Here is a 23,881-nt window from a genome sequence, read left to right on the forward strand (position 1 = left end):
GCCCAGCCTGGAGGTCACTGCAAACTCTCGGTACCTCAGCAGAGCTGGCAATATCATCAAGGACCACTCTCACCCCAGCAACCAACTGTTTGAACTATTACCGTCAGGCCGACGGTACAGGTCACATAAAACCAGGACAAACAGATTCAGGGATAGCTTCTTTCCCAGAGCTACCACCGTAGTAAATAAGCACAAAAACAATTGAACCTATTCCATACCGTCACTGTCATTATATTATGCTGCTATTCATACTGTCATCATATTAATGCTGCTATCCTGTATATATTGTACATACTATTGTTTGAGTACTTACGATTGTTTTTTTGTACTTTTTATACTTTTTATATTTTACATTTATATTTATTATTGAAACTTGCACCAAGGGAGTGGCACTCCAATTTCGTTGTACTCTGTACAATGACAATAAAGGCTATTCTATTCTATTCTATTCTATTCTATTCTATTCTATTCTATTCTATACAAGCACTGGTCTTATTCGGGTATTATCTGAGATGACTTATCCAGGTTTCATTTGCTTCTGTTGGCAGTAATTAGCAGGTTGATATGACCTTAACCAGAAAATAACTTTAAGGTATTTAAAGAAAAGCCAGCTGAGAGAAAAGGTAATAAAGAGAGAGAGATAAAAAGGTCAAGAGAAAACAAATGATAGTCACTAAGATGCCATAAGCAAACACTTCCCTTTAATTGACTATTCTGTTTGCATGACCTTGAACCTCCAGATAAACTCTAGGAAGTCTTTATTATATTATGAGCGATAAAATAACGTTTGGCATTAATTAATTAATGTGTTTAATGCAAAAATGTGTTAACTTGCTGAGAGTGTCACATTGTTATGCACAAAATTCAATAACTAATTCAAAAGTGGTGTATTTCACACTTTTATGTCCATGTAAGACCATTTTTCTTTACGTTTCTTTATAAATATAAATGACATTTATTTAATATACAGAAGCCTGTGTTGGTGATGACAGCTTCAAGACGCCTCCTGTATGTTGAAAGAGTCGCATGCCCCATTCTCCCACACAAAGCATTTCTTTTTTTCTTTTGTTTGCCTGTCCCATTTGGTTCTTTAGCCAGATCTGTTGTCTGAAGACCAACAAGGAGACCCAATGGATTTACTTTACCAAGTGGATCATCACAGCTTTGCCGTATTGGTCCATTTGATCGACCTTTGTTGTTATTATTTATTTTATTTTATTTTCAGTTGTTACAGACGGGACAGACATGACTGAGGGACAGGAAAGAAAAGAAAGGGGAGAGGGACAGTGAGAAAGGAAACTTAAAAAGAGAGAGGAGAAAAAAATCTCCTGGATCACCTGTTGAGAGAAAAATGAGAAAACAAGCAAAAAACAGAGCAACATACTAAACACAACAGCATCACGTTATTCTAGCTAAGTGTAAACAGCAGTAAATACTAAATATTGAATGTTGTTGTGCAGCAAGCAGGACCGACAGCGCACAATGTGCTTTGAAGTAGCAGCCAAGAAAGGTGTAGTTTGTGTCTATGGACAGTGAACACCTGTGTGCACACCTGTGTGGATCAGCGCGCTTGTATTCAAAAGGTTTCCCCATGTGATGGTCTGCTAGAGGGTGTAGAGAGGCATAGCCCCGCCCCCAGACAAAGCATTTCTGTGGGCTCCTCCTATGAACTCTGTTCAGTTCAGTTTTGGTCTCATCTAACCAGACTATACTCTCCCAGTAAGTCACAGGTTTGTTTGAATGTTGTTCAGCAAATTTCTTCAACATGCTCTTTATTCAGCAATGGAGTCTTGCATGGTGAGTGTGCATACAGGACATGGCAGTTACATTGCAGTTTAAAGCAATTGTACCGGCTAGTTTCAGGTCTTTCTGCAGCTCTCCACCAGTGGTTCCCTGATAATTCTCTTCACTCCTTTTCACCTCGTTACTCCTCTGCCTGAAATCTTGTGGGGAGCACCTGGTCATGGACACTTTATGGTGACATGATGTTCTTTCCTCTTCTGGATTATGGCCCCAACAGTGCTTACTAGAACTTTGGTGCCTTTTTGCACTTCCCTTTCTTCATGTGTTAAAAACCTTTTCCCTGTGTCATTTCTTAATATTGAACATAATTTAATTTGTGGACATGGTTTGATTTCTTTGCATGTGTGGAATTCTGTCTGTAAAAAAATATAAATTAAGTCAGTGACAGAAAGCAGCCTTGGTGAAAACATATCTATAACTGGGGCTCTAAACTGGCAAATAAAGGCTCTGGCCACTAGGCCACGATAGTGTAAAAAACATTTGGAACAAAGCAGTTTAACATAACATCGACGCCAAGCAGTTAGTGGACCTGAGTGAAGACCACATGGGCACAGCTGAGATGCTGAGCAGAACCATCAAACTCCCATGTCTCTGTTAGAGGACCTGAGGGTGAGGAAGACATTCACCACCTAGGGGTGACAGTAATTTTTGATCAAAGCATGTACAGACAGAGCTGCATAAACAGCATGAACTGGTATTTGTATAGGCCTTTTCTAAACTAATAGAGTACTCAAAGCACAGTTTCTAATCTCTTCATGCAGTAAGCAGCAGTTTGGCAAGGATACTGTGTGTCTGCCACTAATGTTCAAGGTCAGTAGTGCAGCTGATAATCTGGAGACACTTCACTTCTTGAGTAGAACTGGAGCTTATCACTGATAAGCAGAGTGGTGCTGCTGATTAGGTGGTTAACCCTTTACAGCCGATCGGAGCGGGCACGCTCTGTTTTGCGTAACTATTTTTAAATCCTGGTAGCTCTGCAACCAAGTAAGCTAGCGCAATAATTTTTTTTGCATATGAAACCGGAGGAGTTGTACTTACATCTTATGCCATCAGCTTGTCCTCGGTCACAGTTTCCTTCCACATATAGCTTTGCAAAAACTGCATAAAAATCACTTGCAGCAACAAAAACATGATATTCCAGAAACACGCTTCGCCGATCCATCAGCTGTTTGTAACACTTCCTACGTCCATCAGCGTGAACTATCACATGACCGCATTACCTGCCCGAAACCGGAAGTGACGTCATTTTGCGGAAATGTAGTTTTTTACGATCGGGGCCTTATGAGCTTGTGTTTTACTTGTTATGTGTTTTAAAAAGTTATGTTTGACTTTATGACTTTCTGTGTCGTTTCTGGGATGCTTAGGACTAGGGCTGGGAATCGTCACTGATTTCTAGAATCGATTCGATTCCGATTCACAAGGTCCCGAATCGATTCGATCCACGATTCGATTCAATTCGATTCGATTCGATTCGATTCGATTTTGAATCAGTCCGAAATATTATTATATGAACCATAATATATATAAAATTATGATAATTCACCTTGTATATGTACTGTCAAAAGAACCCTCTAAGCCTTGTGAATGAATTACATAAATTTCAAAATTAAGAACAGATACTAAAGCAGTTAAATAATGTAATTTTTAATTAACATTAGTATATATATTTTTTCATACATACATTTCAAGTGGATCAGGGATCCAGTGCAAATAGAACACATCTTTTGTAAACATCAGTAAAACCTCAGAGAAATAGTTTTGCTGTTAGTGTCTCACACAGCTTTTCTGAAATCCACTATTGTGTTTTGGAGACACACAGTATAACACAGCATGTACAAGTGAACTGACAGAAACTGACCGATCAGAAAATGAAAAACTGCCTTTTAAAATACTTCAAAAAATGAAAACATATTGAACAGTATTGTAAAACCTCTGTGAAACTAATGCAATTTAGCCTTATTTATAACTACCCTCTCACTTCTTTGAGACTGTAAGGTTTTTCTGCAAGAAGAGAAGCTGGTCTACATGTTGTGGAGTCAGGCAGCTCCTTTGTGCGGTAACAATGTCACCAGCAGTTGAAAACACTCGTTCAGAAGGAACACTGGTCCCAGGTATGGAAAGATACTGCTTTGCTTGTAGAGCCAAGAGAGGATACTCCCTTTCATGGTCCCTCCACCAGATCAAAGGATCCTCAGAAAGTGCAACAGGCTCAACGCCCCTGTATCGATTCACTTCTTCCTTTGCCTTCTGAGTTGGTGTTTTCTGTGGTGCTGTGGTTTTTGTTGAGTAGGCTGGCCCAAGGAGAAAAATTAATGCAGAGTCCTTTGACCTCTTAATTGGAGGGGCATAATCCACTTCATCAACACCACCAAGAGAGATGTCAGGGACAGTTTCCTCAGATGTGTCACCATCAGACTGTCGCTGTAGAAAAATGAAAACTTAATTAATAAAGAAATTACTATTTATATTCTAACTCGAGTAGTGCAAAAAAACCAATAATTTTTTGTTTTTGTTTCTGTAACTCACAATAGCTGTGTCCACGTTCTCCAAACCTGCTGCTTCCAACACCAACTGAGAGAATGTGTTGTTACAGGTCTCTTTGGACAAGAATGGCAGGGCCTTAAAGCGAGGATCTAATGCTGATGCAATGTAGAGCTTGTCCTTTAGGGCCACATATCTTGAAAAGAGATTTTGCACATTTAACTCAGTTTATTATGTTGGATATACATGTGCATGGTTACATACACTCATGCAAGATCAGAAACATTAATATACGACTTTGTTTCCATAATTTATATATAAACATCTATAGATAGATAGATATAAAATCAAAAGGCCTATTACTAGACAAGAGGGCTTAACTAACATTTTTATAATATATAGATTTTTTCACTATAATAAGAATTTTCATGTAATACATGCATCCATACAGTTACACTCATTCATGGCATACACACACAATTCATAAACATACCTTGACTTCAAGTTGTCGTATACAGCAGTCTTGAGGTCTTTAATCAGTGAAGAGTCATGAGAGACACTGATCATCTTCTCCAGCAGCTGTGCATGCAGAGGTGCAATGATGGAAAGGGTCGGGGACTTTTCTTCAGACATAACCAGTGTGGCTGCTTTCAGCGGCTTCAGAGCTTTCACTATATCTTCTCCATCAGTTATGTCAGCCTCTGTAAGACTACAGAGATTACTGTCATTTCTCCTCACTTCAGGTGAGAGTAGAGCTGCAGAGATTGCTGGTTGTTGCTCTAGGAAGCGTTCCAGCATCTCCAATGTGCTGTTCCATCTGGTCACCCCATCATTCACCAGCTTATGGGCAGGGAGATTCAGTATCTTTTGCTTCTCTTTAAGCTTGCGACTTGCAACAGTGCTGCGATGAAAAAAGGATGCTATGCGTCTCACTCGGCCAAGCAGCTGAGCAACAGCTGGAACTTTCAGGCCTGCTTGTGAAGCTAAATTGAGTGTGTGGGCAAAACAACCAATGTGCAACCAGCCCGTTATTTCTACAGCTCGCACCATATTTGTAGCATTGTCAGTTACGATGACTGGATTTTTGTTTGTAAGCTCCCATTCTTCGATTGCTTTGAACATAATTTCAGATAAATTAGCTGCTGTGTGGCTTGCTTCGGTGGTTCTTGTCTGTAAGACATGAGACACGAGTCTCCACTCCTGGTCGATATGGTGTGAGGTGATAGTCAGGTAGTTATCTGTTGCTCTGGATGTCCAGCTGTCACAGGTTATAGCGACTCTCTCTGCTGACTTGAGTGAGGCTGTAACATCGTGTTTCACTTTTTCATACATGTTTGGGATTACCACTTCACTCAAATGTTTGCGTGATGGTAAAACATAGCGTGCTTCTAGCGTATTAATGAGGTTTTGGAAGCCATCATTTTCAACAACGCTGTACGGACGTATATCTTTACATATGAAAGTTGCCACAGACTGGGTTATTTTTTGGGCACGTGGAGAAGTGGATTCAAACTTCACTGCAAATGCCTTTTCGAGTGAGCGTTGCTTGGTGTCGGCCGTTTTTGCTAGCAGGATATCTGGATGATGCCTCGTTAAATGATTTCTGAGATTTGTGGTATTTCCACAGTGCTTTACCTCCATTTTGCACATCTTACATACGGCTTTGCTTTTGTCCGGCTCTTCACTGTCTTCACAGTTCTTAAATCCAAAGTGTTGCCAGACATCTGCCTTTAGGCTCGGTGGCACATTCCCGGGAGTAGCCATGATGGTTCATGCGTCCAGGTCACTTAACTCTCGCGTGACTTCCTCATGTTAACCGCTTGCAAATTTCATACGCGGCAAACTACATATGTATAAAAAAAAAATCGATTTCCGGATTTAATGAATCGATATCGTTTTATTCCAGTTAGAATCGATTTTAATCAATGAATCGATTTTTTAAACCCACCCCTACTTAGGACTCATATTGCACTGCTGGAAATAGTTTATTTTGATGCATATGCTGTTATTTTGCAAATTTGCACTATAATATTTATTTTCGTTTTTCCTGCAGTATATAAAAATTAGTGTATTTCAAAAATAAAACTATGAAGACACTCAAAATAAATTTCCTGTGGTGGGAAACTAGTTTGTGTAACTTTTTTGTATTTACAGTTTTGAGGGATAAGCCTCTTAAATTTCTCTAACTAGAAATATATGTTAAAAAAGCAAAAACGATTTTCAATTTTTTTTGTAGTTTATTGCACTTTTTTGCAATTTATGTAATTACTATGCACCTAATGCAGACATATTATTAAAGTTTGGGCTATAATGGTTGTATTGATGTATAGCAACTTGAAATGCTCCCAAAAATGGCTCCACAGCATGTAAAAATATAATATAAGCTCTGGCGGACTTGGTTCTATGGTAGGTCTTAAAGGGTTAAACTATAAAAGCTTATCAGCACAGAAGGCACTAAAACACAGTCCTGATATGTAGATCAGCTAGGTTTTGGCAGCACTCATAATCTAGCAGACAAGCCTCTACAATGCAAGAAAGTGAACACGCTGAAACCACATTGCTCTTCCCTCCCAAACCTCATGAAAGAAACCCGGACTGTACAACAATGCAATCCACCTCTGTGACCATGAGGATAATTACAGATGGGTAACTGTTACAGTTTTTCTCCGGTGCTTTGCTGCAGCTCTCCTTCTCAGTATTATTACACTCGTGCGTGAGTTCAATAAGTCCAATCTTCAGTCAGCATTCACGCCACATGCTTTAAATCTCATTACACATCTTCTATTTTCATTTGTAGACGCCGCCGTGCATGTGTGTCCTTGTCTTTGTCACTTTTGTGCTATTAGTTGCTTTTTCAATCATTTTAATTGTACGCAGCATCATCATTGCATTACATCTGGCTAAAAACATGCTCCTCTCTGCAAATTCTCTCAGCAATGCCAATCAGCACCATGTTTTACAGGAGCCTTAACTTTCTGTCTCCTAGTTTTAATGAACATAACAGCACGGAAATCTCTCTCTCCCCAGGCTTCCATTTCTCTTCATTTTGCATGCAAGAATTCAATTCAATTCAATTCAATTCAATTCAATTCAATTCAATTTTATTTATCTAGCGCCAAATCACAGCATAAGTCGCCTCAAGGTGCTTCATAGATACAGAGAAAAACCCAGCAATCATATGACCCCCTATGAGCAGCACTTTGGCGACAGTGGGAAGGAAAAACTCCGTTTTAACAGGAAGAAACCTCCGGCAGAACCAGGCTTGAAGAATATGCAAGGTGAAGTCCAATTTAAGTCGTCTTTTGCTGATAGTATGCAATCCTGGCTCTTCTGGAATTCCAATCAGTTTACCCAGAGCATGTGGCAATGATTAGTCAGCTATCTACCACTACGTAATCATCCTCTTAATTTTGGTTGGAATTTTTTCTCCTGTCAACATCTCTCAATCAAATATGTTTCAGTTCAGTTCAATACTTGCTTCAGCCGGCCAGGCCACGTTACCAAACTTAAATTCCCAGTCTGGTCATTTACTTTCATCTATAGTAAAAATCTCCAGACATGCGAAAACGACAGCATTTCATCTTTCGCAGCTTCCTCCGTAAGCTTGCAGAGCTTCCAGCAACTTATTCAAAAGTGAGCACATTCAGATTTCATTTTCTCATGGGTTGTATCTCGACCCTATAATAAGAAGGTAATGATTTATTCCTCCCTTCAGCTCAGTCTTAGGATGGCAGTAGACCACACGTTCCTTATTAGTAACCAATGCAAAATGGGGAAATTTGGCTCGGGCCACTTTGCTATTCAAAAACCTCACAGATACAGTGGGGCAAAAAAGTAAAAATCCATGAATCCACATGGTAGGATTTGCAAAGAATTTATTCGTAAATCAGGGTGGAAAATAAGTATTTGTTCACCTCAAACAAGGAAAATCTCTGGCTCTCACAGACCTGTAACGTCTTCTGTAAGAAGCTTTTCTGTCCCCCACTCGTTACCTGTATGAATGGCACCTGTTTGAACTCATCATCTGTATAAAAGACACCTGTCCACAGCCTCAAACAGTCAGACTCCAAACTCCGCCATGGCCAAGACCAAAGAGCTTTCGAAGGACACCAGGAAAAGTATTGTAGACCTGCACCAGACTGGGAAGAGTGAATCTACAATAGGCAAGCAGCTTGGTGTGAAAAAATCAACTGTGGGAGCAATCATCAGAAAATGGAAGACATACAAGACCACTGATAATCTCCCTCGATCTGGGGCTCCACGCAAGATCTCATCCCGTGGGGTCAAAATGATGATGAGAACGGTGAGCAAAGATCCCAGAACCACACGGGGGGACCTGGTGAATGACCTGCAGAGAGCTGGGACCAAAGTAACAAAGGTCACCATCAGTAACACACTACAACGGCAGGGAATCAAATCCCGCAGTGCCAGACGTGTTCCGCTGCTGAAGCCAGTGCATGTCCAGGCCCGTCTGAAGTTTGCCAGAGAGCACATGGATGATACAGCAGAGGATTGGGAGAATGTCATGTGGTCAGATGAAACCAAAGTAGAACTTTTTGGTATAAACTCAACTCGTCGTGTTTGGAGGAAGAAGAATACTGAGTTGCATCCCAAGAACACCATACCTACTGTGAAGCATGGGGGTGGAAACATCATGCTATGGGGCTGTTTTTCTGCCAAGGGGACAGGACGACTGATCCGTGTTAAGGACAGAATGAATGGGGCCATGTATCGTGAGATTTTGAGCCAGAACCTCCTTCCATCAGTGAGAACTTTGAAGATGAAACGAGGCTGGGTCTTCCAACATGACAATGATCCAAAACACACCGCCCGGGCAACAAAGGAGTGGCTCCGTAAGAAGCATTTGAAAGTCCTGGAGTGGCCTAGCCAGTCTCCAAACCTCAACCCCATAGAAAATCTGTGGCGGGAGTTGAAAGTCCGTGTTGCTCGGCGACAGCCCCAAAACATCACTGCTCTCGAGAAGATCTGCATGGAGGAATGGGCCAAAATACCAGCTACTGTGTGTGCAAACCTGGTAAAGACCTATAGTAAACGTCTGACCTCTGTTATTGCCAACAAAGGTTATGTTACAAAGTATTGAGTTGTATTTTTGTTATTGACCAAATACTTATTTTCCACCCTGATTTACCAATAAATTCTTTACAAATCCTACCATGTGGATTCATGGATTTTTTTTCACATTCTGTCTCTCACAGTTGAAGTGTACCTCTGGTGCAAATTACTGACCTGTGTCATCATTTTAGGTGGGGGAACTTGCACAATCGGTGGCTGACTAAATACTTTTTTGCCTCACTGTATAGTGAAATCTATCTACAGTTATAAAAGTACAGGCAAAACAAAACCCAGTCCTACATTGTAGAGGCAAGCAGGAGTCACAGAACAGACACTGTCTTGTGTGCAGAGTGGCCTTTTTTCACTAGAGTAGTTACCTGTGTGCGCTCAGTTTTTCTTTAGAATTGCTCAGTCAGGCTTTAACAAACTGCGATATCAGATAGAGTTTGCTTTCAGAATTGCTTCGAGGTAAGTATGATTTAGTGGTTTCAGTGGAAAGTCAAATTTGTCATCTATATATAAGTCCTCAATATGTTTCAACCCCCTTCCCCCACTCTAAAAACACCCTGTCCATTTTTCCTGGTTTAAACAAATGGCTATGTGTTATTGGCATTCTTACTGAGAGATCAGGTAATTTAAGAGATTTCCTGATTTGACTTAATATCTTTAGAGAGTGTTTAACAACAAAATTACACCTGATCCATTTATTAGAGGAACTGGTGTTAGAAAACAATAAGGCAGGTAATGAGGTTTCAGATACTGTTGCTGACTCTACCTGAAGCCAGAGCGGGAGATTATCATATCGGTGGTCGATGGGCGGACCCCACTGCCAGTGTAATAGAGCTCTTGAGTTTGCAGCCCAGTAATAGTGTGTAAACACAGGGAGACCCAACGCCCCACAAGAAGTACTTTTTTGAAGATGAGCTTTGGATATCCGAGGGGTTTTCCTGCACAGATAAATGAGAGAATCAATGAATCAGGCTGCTTAAAAAACTTAGGTGGCAAGTAAAGAGGGAGGTTTTGAAAAACATAGAAATCGTGGCAGAGACACCATTCTAACTGCATTTATTCGACCAATCAAAGACAAAGGGAGCAGTTTCCATTTTCTAATATCCTCTTTGAGCTTATCCAGGATTTCCAAGATGTTCAATTTATAAAGAAGTTTTGAATTTTTAGGAATCTTAAGGCCAAGATAGGTAAAGGATGTAGTCACTAATTTAAATGGGAGTGAGCTGAGAAACTTTGGGCATAAATTATCTGTCATTGGCATGATTTCAGATTTGTCCCAATTAATCATATATCCTGATAATTTACCAAAGTGTTTAATGCAATTTAAAAGATTAGGAAGTGAAATTCCTGGTTCGGAAAGACAGATCCATAAATCATCCGCATACATATTAACAAGACTTTCAGCATTCCCAAATTTGACTCCCTGTATGCCTGGGGGGTTTCTTATGGTAACAGCAAGGGGCTCCAGAGCTATATCAAAAAGAAGAGGTGAGATGGGGTCCCCCTGTCTGACTCCACGTTGTAATTGAAAGGGGGAGGATTTATCTGCATTAGTGAGGATGCAGAACACCCCGAGCTGGATAAAATCACTCTTCAAACACTGCCAAACCCAAGGCAGTTTATTCTGAGGAAGCTGATTCACTGGATTTAAGAAAGCATTTGTGCACTGCTCCTTCTGAGGCTTGAGTTGTAACCTCAGACACTGTTAAGACTGTTTTTTCAAAGACTGTTAGCCGTGGGGGGAAAAGTTTCACACTGATATTTGGTAAGTCTGTTTTTTCTGAGCCTGCTCCTCTGTTCCCAGGCTGGCTGAGGCAGCCTGCTCCTCAGGTGGGGACAGCAGACTAGACATTGCCAGTGCTCGTCCTGACTCGCAGGATGCAGGCGGCTGGGAGCCAGCTCACTCCTGGACCCGTACCTACTCATCAGGTGGGAATGACTGGTGTCCGGTCTGCCCCCAAAACCATTGCGGGTTCCCAGGGTGAGGCCAACCAGGACACAGTCTACCTCTGCACCCATACCTACTCTTTGTGTGTGAGCAGCTAGTATCTGGCAGCAGCACCTGTTCCTGTCTCCTGTTCTGGAGGTTCTGGAGAATCAGCTCAACCACCACTTCAACCCCTACTTCTGTCACTAGCTGAGTCATTAGCTCAGTTACCAGCTCAATCATCTGCTCAGTGATTTGCTCAGCCACCTGAGTGGGAGCCGCTCCAGCACTCCACGCCTCCCACGCCATTGTCTGTTTCTGCTGGGGGCTCCAGTGAAGCGGTCCAACACTCCTTGGCTTCCACGCCGCCGTCTGTTTCCGCTCGCAGCTCTGGAGAGTCTGTCCAGCTGTCAGCTCCACCTACAGCTCAATCACCGGATCAACTGCCTGCGGCCGCCACGCCACCGTCTGATCCTGCCTCGCCTGGTCCTGTCTGATCTGGCCTTGTGCTCTTGTCACCGGCCAAGCCTCCCAAGAGCCTTCAGATACGTCTGTGTGCTGCTCGGCCTGCACGTCCACATTCATCCACCACACCACATCATCACCGGCCGTGCTGCTGCCACTTTCCACGCAGTCTGGAGAATTTTCCCTTGTTCCATTAGCAGATTTTTTTTCACTATTTGAAGCAACTATATCTTGTATTAAGTGGAAAAAATCTGCCAATGGAAGAAGGGAAAATTCTCCAGATCCACTTTCCTTAATCTCACTGAAATGTTACTCTGTAGCTGATTGTGTCTCATTTTAAGTGTGATGAGATATTATTGATTAGAAATTAGACAGATATACTTGGCAAGAGTTTGAACTTTTGCAGTGTATTCACAACTTACAGTCACAAAACTGACACTCAGCTTCTTTTGTAAATTCAAAAGCTTTTTAATTTCACTGGAAGGTTTTTGGCTGCTGCAGACATGCATTAAAACTTCCTTATTTAAAATGCCAGCCTTTGCTTTTCACAGTCTGTTCAGTCTTCACATTGTTAAACAGAGATGAGTGTACAGCAGTTCCAATTGTAGAAGGGCTCCTCTCTTTTCCCAAGTCCTTATCAGTTCCCCTGACTTCTTTTCCTTAACTTTAATGTCATCAAGGTCAAGGAAAGAAGACAGGCGGTGCTTCTGGAACACACCTGTCTTTGTTTTTCTCTCTTCAGTTGTAGGTGGTGTGAACAGTGGATCCACCTTTTTTCCGCCCCTAGGTGGAGCCGAGTCTATGAGCTTGCTGCCACATATGTTCAAGCGATCTGTTCATCAAAGGCTGTGTACTTAAGTCTGGCTGTGACTGAGCGTCTCTGTCAGGTTGTTTTTATCACTATAGTGTATCCTGCGACCCTTATCTGCACTGTCTTGTCAACGATGCAGTTTGCAGCTGGACCTTATGCCAGTCACTGACACAGCCTTCAGAATCACTGTTATGCTACTCCTTTTGCATAGTTATCTGCCATTCTGCAACTGCCCAGCTTTGATAGGGTTTCCAGGCTGCCCAGACGACTCTTAAGAAACTCAAGGAAGTTTTCTCTGGGTGTTTGTTGTGCACCAGTGTTTTGGCCTTTAAACTTAGTACTTTCTTCTTTTCCATTCTTTTGATCTCTTTTGGTAAAAATGATAAGTGGGGGTAAAATCTTGTGATGAAAATTTTATAAAAAGAAAAGAAAAACAAATAAAAACCGTCATTAACATCAGAATCAGAATCAGAATACTTTATTGATCCCTGGGGGAAATTATTTTTTGTTACAGTGCTCCATTTTAAACCAACATTAAGACAAGACAGACAATACGCTAACTAAGAATAGTACAATATATACATATATATACATACATACATACATAAGTCACTTATAAATAAATATTTGGAAAAGAAACATGTGTAGTTGTAGCAGCAAACAGTGTGTTAAGTGGATGCGTTGTACAGGGAGATGGCCACAGGCAGGAATGATTTCCTGTGTCGTTCAGTGGTGCTTTTCGGTAATCTCAGTCTCTCACTGAACGAGCTCCTGTGACTGACCAGCATGTCATGGAGTGGGTGGGAGGTGTTATCCAACATTGTCTTTATCTTGGACAGCATCCGCCTCTCCGACACCACCTTGAGGGAGTCCAGCTCCATCCCCACAACATTGCTGGCCTTACGGATCAGTTTATTAAGTCTGTTGGCATCTGCGACCCTCAGCCTGCTCCCCCAGCATGCAACAGCATAGAGGATCGCACTGGCCACCACAGACTCATAGAAAATCCTCAGCATGCGCTGAAGACCTTGAACTGAGACAAACACTTTATTGAAAGAGAGATCATAGCTAACAGATCATCTGGCTTTGTGCTTTTCAACCTTTTTGCACCCACAGGTGCACAACAAAGACAAAACACACATCCATGTATTTATCCCTGCAGTATTTATTGTATTATGAGATGAAGGTACTTTGATCACTTAAGCTTACTGAATCTGGGAGGGATCAGACAGGAATGAATGTGCACAACTACAAAGTTAGTTCCTAACATTTCTATATAAACATGTGTTATATCATGAATTAAATATGGATTTATGAAATTTGGAAATCCCTGATTTTTGTTTTTATTTTGCATGTCATTCCAACTTTTTGGTACCTGAGTTGAACAATAATAGTTTTGGGGGCTTGTACATTAAGACATGGTTGTTATTAACTCATCAGGCTGCAGTTTCAGGTATGTTGCTTTACTATGTTGTTTTATTTTTTTCTAGCAAATCTTTGTTGAGACTTGTTAGTATTTCCAAATAGATTACTGATTCATCACTCTTACATGTTCGGTGGCACACTGTGCGACAATGCATGTACTTCAGTTTTATTTGCTATTCTTTTAGTTGTCTTTCTTGATGAACCAGATTTTATCACTTCTTGCTCAACTGCAAGTCTCAACAGAAAGCACATGCCATGCAACGTCAAAAGAAATTTTCATTATGCACACAAACAGACACAGAAGTGACCTTGAATCTATTTATCAATCCAGATGCATTATCAGGATGCAGTCAGGCAACACTGTCCATGGACTCCGGTCAAGGCCAACTCTTACACACACACACACACACACACACACACACACACACACACACACACACACACACACACACACAGAAGCACACAAAGTATACCTGGAATCCTATTTCTCAGAAAATATAAACATGTTACTTCTTCAATACATTTCTAAGAAATTGCTGTTTGAAGTTTTCATGTAAAATGTAAATATTCTTATTCTAATATTCTTGCAAAATTTCTGTAAATTTAAAAACAAATGCATCATAAAAGACTTTTAACTTAAGATGAGAGCTGTTTTTAGCCACAGATTTCGGACAGCACAAAATAAATACAACATGTAAACAAAAATCCACACACATCCAAGAAAATAAATTTGCTTCTTCTTTATAAAATTAACTTAATAACTTCATTGCTTATTTATTTATCTTGCACAATGAAAACGCCTAACTGGTTCCTTGTTGAGATGTATCTGGTGACGACATCATCAGACCCACCCAGAGGCTCAAAGGAAGTATAAAAAAACCTGCTGCATGCTGCTGTTCTCACACAACTGTCACTCTCAATAGCACACAAGCTGCTCACATATTCTGCAGGGACGGGTGGGCTCGACTGTGTGGATCTTTCTACCATCATCAGCATGATTATAAGCATTGCTCTGATTTGGGCAGTTGTTGTGGGATTTTGCTGCCTCCTCTGGCTTGCTGTGGGGATAAGACGCAGGTAAGACTTAAGAAAGAGCATGTAGGATGTAATGAAGGACATGAATCTTAATTTGGGCTTGAGTATATTACTTAACTTCTGCATATATTGAATTAAACACTGACAGGAATGTTAGGATTTTGATTAATTTTCAGCTTACAGCACATAAAAAGAAGAAACCTTTTTAATAGAAATGCACAAGAAGAATGATTATTATTTTCAAATACATGAGTAACACAGAGGTGACTGCTATGTAGCTATGTCAACAATCAGTCCTGAGTTGTAGGTTTGCAAAGTTTTGGAGTTGTTGTTGAGATGCAGCCAACATTTTGCTCTCTCTGATTCATTGTTTTATTTGAACATTTCAGTTTAAACTTACCTGTATTTGTAAAATAATGACTTCTTAATAATACTGAGATATTAATTTATTACTAAATTAGCTGAACTATATGAAATGCACAATATGTGCTGCTGCCAAAATCAGTCTAAAGACGTCAGTGCAGCCGAAGTCTTGAAGAAATCATTGACGCACATGCCAGACAAATGAAAGCGTTTTCATCCGGAAGTTACAGAATTCGATCCAGACAACTGAGATCCAACAAAGTGAGTTATCTCTGTGATCTCTTTCTTGTCATTGTCCTCAGGCAACCAGGTGAGCCAGCAGTTGAAAATGGTTTGATCCCCTACTTAGGTTGTGCTCTCCAGTTCGGGGCCAACCCACTTCAATTCCTCCGCAGCCGCCAGAAGAAGTACGGCCACATTTTCACCTGCAAAATTGCAGGCAGGTACATCCACTTCCTGTGCGACCCCTTCTCTTACCATTCAGTCATCAGGCAGGGAAGACACCTTGATTGGAGGAAGTTCCATTTTGCTACATCTGTCAAGGTAATTTTATGACGTGATTTGATCTTTTATTATAAAAGATATATTATATGAATACATCATATAGTCTGTTAGGACACTTTTCTTGATCCACTTTCTCATTGTATTGGTCGATCTTTCGATAGTCCTGAAGCTCTTCTTTCTTTACAAGGCGTTTGGTCATGACAGCTTTGATCCTCGCCATGGCCACACCACAGAGAACCTCCATCAGACGTTTCTGAAAACACTACAGGGGGAGGCTCTTCCCTCCCTTATTGAGACAATGATGGGGCACCTTCAGGATGTCATGCTGAAATCAGATACACTCAGCCCAAGCAAGGACCACTGGCAGGTGGACGGCATATTTGCCTTTTGCTATAAGGTCAGTAACTTGAATTTAGAGTGAAAGCATTGGCCCATGGAAGATACATTTCTCTTGAATAGTCATGATGTAGTAACTGCAAAGGTTCTACACCTATATTCTCTACTCAGGGTGGGACACAATTCATGCCACATATGTGAGTAAAAAACCCTTGAAATAGTCATTTATAAGTTTGTGCTCTGCTGTTCTTCAGGTGATGTTTGAATCTGGTTACCTAACTCTGTTTGGTAAAGAGCTTGGTGAAGACAAGTGTCAGGCTCGGCAGGCAGCCCAGAAAGCTTTGGTGCTCAATGCTTTGGAGAACTTCAAAGAATTTGACAAAATCTTCCCGGCACTTGTGGCCGGGCTGCCTATTCACGTGTTCAAAAGTGCCTACAGTGCCCGAGAGGTTAGTAGGCTGTCAGAGTCAAAGGCCTCTGAGCCATTTGTAACATTTTCATCCTCTAATATGTTTGAATGTTCTTTTTTTTACACTCTTATGTAGAACCTAGCTAAGACCATGCATGCTGAACACCTGTCCAAGAGAGAGAATGTGTCCGATTTAATCTCCATGAGGATGATCTTGAATGACTCCTTATCTACCTTCAATGACATCAGCAAAGCCAGGACCCATGTTGCTCTGCTCTGGGCCTCACAGGCTAACACCTTGCCTGCTACCTTCTGGAGTCTCTTTTATATGATCAGGTAAGCTGGTAATGGGCTGTCTCATGAAAAGCCATAAGGAATAGTAAATCAAATTGTGTGTCTAATCAGTCTCGTGAGTTTTACTCTGTGTACGAACATCACACGATCCATCCATCTTCATCCGCTTTATCCGAGGCCGGGTCGCGGGGGCAGCAGCCTAAGCAAAGCATCACACGATAACAAAAATAATTAGAAAAATACAGCAATAAATGGTACAGTAGTAGGACATTACCAGAAAGTTGATGCTGTTCATCTGGACATTGTTTTGCTGTGAAATTTCAATCAGTAATAGGGGCATTCAAAAGGTTATGTGTACGAAAAACCAGTGCATACAAATCAGTATCATAAATACACTATAACATAGAGGGACACCATCTCTACAGACACAGCAGCCAGGGAAGCAGAAAAACATCATATCAAAAAAGCCCTGACATGTATCAGTGGTCCCCTACATGTCACTGCTTCAATAATGAGGATGTATGCTGGTCTGAGCGTCAGTCAAGGACGTCATTCATGTGAAAAGAAAATGAGGAGGGGGCCTAATGGCACATCATTCCCCATCCTGCAACGCTCTGATTGTAGCCACTCCTCAGCTCTCTGTTAATAGTGCTCACCATGACTATCTGCACAGTATAGATTATGGATGGTTCTTGTAGAGAACCAGTTCCCAGTAGTCCAGTTCCTTGGAACTGTTCTACCTGCCCGTAGATCCTGCTTATTGGTTCTTGCAATCACGCTACAATTAGCTGATTTCAATTCATGTGTCAGAGGAGGAAAATAGCAGCACAGTCTGTCCTGATTCTCATCCCAACCGGTCGCAGCAGATGGCCCCGCCCCTCCCTGAGCCTGGTTCTGCTGGAGGTTTCTTCCTGTTAAAAGGGAGTTTTTCCTTCCCACTGTCGCCAAAGTGCTTGCTCAGAGAGGGTCATGACTGTTGGTTTTTTCTCTGGATGTATTATTGTAGGGTCGACCTTACAATATAAAGCACCTTATTGTTGTGATTTAACACAGTACAAATAAAATTTATTTGAACTGAAATTAGGATGGGGATTTAACTTGGTTTGTAGGACCAACAGGTTCACATTGTTAAATGGTAATTATGAGACAGAGTAACATGAAAGTACTTTCTCCTGTGAGTAATTAAGTAAAATACTGCATTACTTTTAAGAAATGCATTCAGTGTAAGATGTGTAATTATTACATTTATTACTTTTTTATTACTTTTATTTTTTTTTTCAACACCCGAACATTTGACCACACAGCATGTAATTAATTTGTACAAATGCAATGTTCTTGATATGCTTCTTAGCGGTGGTGGTGACTCTCAAAGGGGAGCCAATGAAAACCCAATAAGGATGATAAGAGAATCGATAAGGAACTGAATTGATAAGTGTTATTGACATTGAATCACTAAGTTCTTATCATGAAATTGACCTTTGACATGGTTAGTCAATGGGGAAACCTGCAGTCAGCTGAGACTGAAGACTTTTGAATGGCGAGATGAAATGTTTCCCACCAGATTTAGCTTTAACAGAATTAGCTTTCCTTACATTGATGACTGAGCATGCATCAAGACTTCGCAGTATTCTTGATACCTTATCACAAAGTCTTGTTGACCAATCACTGTGCAGTTTATATCCGAGAGCACAGCTCTTTTTTTTTTTACAGATCCTAAGTAGGGTACCTATGGTTAAGTTATGTCATATGTCACATTACATGCAATAAAAAACTAATTGTCCAGCACTGCATGGAGGTAAGTTGTTTCCGGCTATCTAAGGAAATACTTATTATAAAAAGTAATGCTGATGTACGTTGTAGTGTTACATTGATCGCTAACATGAACATGAATTTTTACCCTCTACACTCACAGGTACTATCATGGGATCATGGGCCATGCCTTTGCACAGGCTACATATTTTTGTTTGTTTTGGGCCAAAGACTCGATTAGATTGGAAATCTACATGTGCTGGACAATATGTGATGTGATACATCCCACATGACTAAATATTAAAAATTGAGCAGCTTTTCAAATATTTTTTTTCCATAAACACCTTTCTCAAACACAACAAATGTATTAATTTAAAATGCAGTACGCAGCCCAATACCAATAACTTCTGCTGAAGAAAACTAATTGTTATTACAATAAAAATAATATAGGACATAAGATAACATAAGATAAGATAACTCTTTATTGTCATTGCACAGTCATACATAGTACAGTAGTACAATGAAATTGGAAAAACTGTCCTACGTCTTTCACTAAGCACAGAATAGTGAAAGAAATACACACAGTAAGAGGTTGTACCTCTGCGCAGGAGTCCAGATGCTATGAAAGCCGCTCACAAGGAAGTGCAGAAAATCCTGGGAGACTCTGGTAAGACAGTTGACCCCAGCGACCCCTCACTGAACCTCACCAGGGACCAGCTGGACAACATGCCTGTTTTGGGTGAGATTACTTATTTTACCCAGTCATTAGATCACTAGAAGAAAAAGTGACATACCTAATATTGCTAAATTAAAAGACTAGCGTTCAGAATTTTAGCATGAACATATTCGCTTTATGTCTGTCTCCTTGATGTCTACAGACAGCATCATTAAAGAAGCCATGCGTCTTTCCAGTGCTTCTATGAATGTGCGTGTTGCCAAGGAAGACTTCCTCCTTCACCTTGATAACCAAGAAGCTTACCAAATAAGGAAAGATGATGTCATAGCCTTGTATCCGCCTTTGCTGCACTATGATCCTGAAATCTATGAGGATCCCTATGTAAGAGCCGGATGGGTTATAAATAAGAAAAGTCTCTTCACCAAGAAATTACTGCATTTTTTATTGTTCTTCATTTCTTTCTCCTCTTCACTCTGCAGGAGTATAAGTTTGACCGTTTTCTGGACAACAAGGGTCAGGAGAAAACCACTTTCTACCGCAGTGGGCGGCGGCTGCGTTACTTCTACATGCCCTTCGGCTCTGGGGTCACTAAATGCCCGGGCAGATTTTTCGCTGTGTATGAGATCAAACAGTTCTTGACTCTTGTTCTGTCTTACTTTGACATGGAACTTTTAGACCCTGGTATCAAAGCCCCGCCTCTTGACCAGTCCCGTGCTGGCCTGGGTATCCTTCAGCCTACGTATGATATAGACTTCAGGTACAAACTAAAATCCAGTCAATAGGTTCTGTTGTGTTTAGACAGAGAGATTAAAGCTCATATTGTAAATAGTGTATATATTATACAGTTTTAATGAAGATCCATAACTACATATGAATGTTTTTTCTGCTTTGCGTTGCTTCTGAAGAACATATGTTGCACACATGGGTGGAGCCCTTACTCTTAGGCTTCAGAGAATCTAGTTTATAGTTTGTTAAAAATGATAAGTAGTTCCAGTGGACAGACTGGAGACATATTTGAGAGACAAATACATTTGTAGTACTGACCATGGGCGGTTCATGTTTGATCCAGGTATGCATTTGATCCTGTTAACTGTTTGCCAAAGCAAATTTCTGAGCTTTTCTAAAATCCAAGCAGTCAGTTATAAAAGGAATTCACTATGCCATGACACTGACTTGTGATTATATACATGGTCTAAAGTATAGGGAGCATTAACATCATACACAGGACCTCAGTGTCTGTCAATAAGACAGTTCAGAAACCTTGTGCACACTGCTCAGATTCATTCTTTCTTTTCTTCTCAGATAAACGTAAACTCCTTCCAGGTAACCATTGTTATGACATATATATCATTTTTTTTGTTAATATAAAAATGAAAGTTAGGTTATCAGTTTAAAAATTAGAGGCTCTTGGAAAGACAAAACAAAAAAACCAAAACAAATGAAACTTTGATTAAATAAAATTCTTTACTTATCACTGCAGTGTGTTACCATTAGCATTCATCAATGAAATCTTTTCCCTGCTGTATTTATATTCTAGTATATGTAAATCGTACATTGTGAGTTGAAGTTGCTGCGGGCAGCCTTTTTATCAGTGAACAAATTGCTGCAATCAGACTCATTTACTGTCCATCAGCCTTGGAATTTGCTCTCGCTGGCACTCTCATGCTGTCAGCCAGCGCTGACCTTTATGCTAGCATGCATCTACCTTTTTAGTATCATTATTACAAGCCATGCGGTTTAATAATGATAATTTTAATTGGTGCAGTGAACATCGGTAGACCTAGAATGTAGGGATGTGGTGTAAAGACCCATTGATACTTTGGTTAGTTAACTCAGAAAGATCAGTTTGCAGCTGCTTCTAAATATGATATTTAGAAGCAGCTGCAAATACTTTTACGTGACATGGATTATAAGCTCCGTAGTTCATAACTGAGGATATATTCAGGATGTGAAGGAATGCTCATTTGCACAATGAAGGTGTCTGTGATTGCTCATTCAAAAACCATGTTTGGTTTGTAAACAGCACGCTTGGCTGTTTTATATTGTGAATAAAACACACTGTGAGCCACAGTCTAAGTGCTCGGGGAAAGAGGGTGAATCAGTATTTATGTCCATGCTGTATTTAAATGCATTTACCTCCAAACATGGTAGTAAATTGGAACAGATTACATTCCCTTTAAATTCTGAAGGTTTTTCATTGAACTGAGGGACAGTCCACATGTGTCTTTGTTAACTGACCTTCTGTGCAAACAGATAATAAATCAATAACATTGCACTCATCTGTGTGTGTTTGTTTTGATGTACCTTCTAGTTAAAGTCAATACAAATAAAAAAGAAAGACTTTTTCTTCCAATAAATTATATAAACAGGGTTATTTAACAGCTTTCCCACAGACACAAGATGTTGACACAAACCATATATCAGTAAATATTTATGTATATGGGTGAAAATCAGACTTTGCAGTTGTTAAATACAAAACAGTCAAAAAGCATCACAAAATGAAAGGAGGAAACAATGGAGATAATGGGATGTTATAAAGTGTTGAGTTTGAAGTCAGCCACACACCACTTTACTGTGTATTTGTGCTGTGATGAAGACTAACATTAAGCATTAGTGATCATAGTGCCATGAGGTGAAATTCCTTTCACTGTCATGTTGCTCAGGGACCACAACTGTTTCATGGCATCAACACACTGACAAGTGTTTGTATGTGAAATACAAAACTACATCATGAGGCTTTCCTGACCTCACTGCTGTCGTCTTTTTATCTTCTCATATGTTTTGGTGCTAAAGATGAGGTTTGTGGATTTTCCCATAATAAGGTCAATAATCATGCGTGGTATAATGAGCACATAGTGCACAACTGAGCTAACAAGAGATTAGCTGTCTGATTCTTCTTGTGTCACACTTTAACATACTTTTGCAAACGCAGACATCCCTCAGGGGCTTTTCCCCTCAATATGTTAAAGACTGTAAATATAATACTTGTATTGCATTTATACTGATACTAGAAAGAGTGCTGGCTTGTATGTTTGCCATTTGTATGAATTTTGCCTGATTAAGTCTGGAGACTGAAACTTAATGAATATATTTCCTTCATGTAAATGATAATGTCACAACATTTACCAGTGTGAGGCTATGAGAGCTTAACTGAAGCCAGTTTAAGTAACCTTTAATAACCCAGTACTCTGCAGTAACCTCTGGAGTCCAGGCAGAAGTAGGCGAGTACACAGCTGAAAGCAGAGTCATCCACTAATCTGAACCTGAAGTAAGACAGAGGTGGTGTGTTGTTGAGAATAACACAACAACTGAAACGTCAAGCCCAGCTGCTTCTCGTGTGTGTGAGTTATCTGTTAAAGTGTGGAGACAATAACATAATTATTCTCTGTTTGTCTGAAACCTGTTCCTGTTACACACACAATGGTGTTCTTGTGTAGCTTATCTGCGTAAGCAATTTAATTAAAAACTTGTACATAATGTCCTGTTTCATAATGTTGTTTCCCCCTTCGTGAATCACTACCTTATCGTGGTGGAAGGGACACACCTCTGGAAGGATCCAAGGGCCCCTGTCAGGGGATTTTGCCCCCTGCTAGGGTCTCCCATGGCAAATTGGTCCTGGGTGAGGAACCAGACAAAGAGCAATTCAAAGGACCCCCATGAGCAGAAGATCGAGGGAACAGTTCCTTCTGCCGGGGATAGCTTCCCTGAAGTGTGGCTGGCCTCTGCTTAGAGATAGGGTGAGGAGGCCTGGGAACACCTTGGTGTTCCCCCGGAAAGGCTGGAGGAGGTGGCCGAGGAGAGGGAAGTCTGGGCTTCTCACCTTCTGCATGTGTTTCATCCAAAGGACATTCTCGATTAATTCACCCGCCACTTCATCTGTCCATTTCCTGCTCATTGCGTCAGATGTTTAGTTACTCCTCAGCCTCCTTTATCAATAATGGTACTTGTGATAAATGTACCCCATTTGCAGCTTGGCTTCGCACTCTTGAAAACCTGCAGCTAGCTACATCCCCGTAGGCAGTCCAGACGAAGGTAGAGTTGTCCCCATTAGCTCTCCACAGCAGATTGTCCCGAGCAGCTGGGGAAAGAGGGCGGCTGGGTGACGGTGAGGAGGAAGCATAGTCCTAAACAGAAGCCCCAGATACACCACCAACCTGTTCATGTGTCTAACCGTTTTTCCCCACTCGGCGACACACCCGCCGGGGGTCAAACTCTGGTAATTGGTGATTCTGTTCTCAGACATGTGAAGCTAGAGACACCGGCAACCATAGTCAATTGTCTTCCAGGGGCCAGAGCAGGCGACATTGAGGGAAATTTAAAACTGCTGGCTGAGGGTTACTATAATTCACTGTAATGTACACTAATGACACCCAGTTACGCCAATCAGAGGTCACTAAAATCAATATCGAATCAGTGTGCAACTTTGTCAAAACAATGTGGGACTCTGTAGCTTTCTCTGGTCCCCTCCCCAATCAGACCAGCAGTGACATGTTTAGCCGCATGTTCTCCTTAAACTGCTGG

The 23,881-nt window shown here is 40.8% G+C and overlaps 2 protein-coding genes and 1 long non-coding RNA gene across 3 annotated transcripts in view; 2 read left to right on the forward strand and 1 right to left on the reverse strand.

The window, feature by feature from the left end:
- The window catches only part of LOC113010984 (protein FAM151A), a 509,869-nt gene that overhangs the window by 441,573 nt on the left and 44,415 nt on the right, over window positions 1-23,881 (forward strand). The gene's annotated exons all lie outside the window — the stretch shown is intronic.
- Window positions 3,432-4,748, reverse strand: LOC113011039 (uncharacterized). Its single transcript, XR_003270429.1, has 2 exons — window positions 4,330-4,748; window positions 3,432-4,224 (listed from the first exon to the last, which is right to left on the reverse strand). It is a non-coding gene; the product is annotated as an uncharacterized LOC113011039 (long non-coding RNA).
- On the forward strand, window positions 14,909-21,639 carry cyp7a1 (cytochrome P450, family 7, subfamily A, polypeptide 1). Its single transcript, XM_026150369.1, has 8 exons — window positions 14,909-15,071; window positions 15,695-15,935; window positions 16,084-16,293; window positions 16,487-16,681; window positions 16,778-16,977; window positions 19,293-19,423; window positions 19,563-19,741; window positions 19,840-21,639. Exons 1-8 carry the CDS (start codon window positions 14,989-14,991, stop codon window positions 20,140-20,142), a joined length of 1,542 nt encoding a protein of 513 aa, XP_026006154.1. The 5' UTR covers window positions 14,909-14,988; the 3' UTR covers window positions 20,143-21,639.

This window comes from Astatotilapia calliptera, chromosome 18, assembly GCF_900246225.1.
Source record: "Astatotilapia calliptera chromosome 18, fAstCal1.2, whole genome shotgun sequence".
Lineage (NCBI taxonomy): Eukaryota > Metazoa > Chordata > Actinopteri > Cichliformes > Cichlidae > Astatotilapia > Astatotilapia calliptera.

Coding starts and splice junctions, on each gene's coding strand:
- cyp7a1 (XM_026150369.1), top strand. CDS start 14,989: ATGATTATAAGCATTGCTCTGATTTGGGCAGTTGTTGTGGGATTTTGC. Junction 16,294..16,486: donor TATTTGCCTTTTGCTATAAG/GTCAGTAACTTG, acceptor GCTGTTCTTCAG/GTGATGTTTGAATCTGGTTA. Junction 19,424..19,562: donor GGACAACATGCCTGTTTTGG/GTGAGATTACTT, acceptor TGATGTCTACAG/ACAGCATCATTAAAGAAGCC.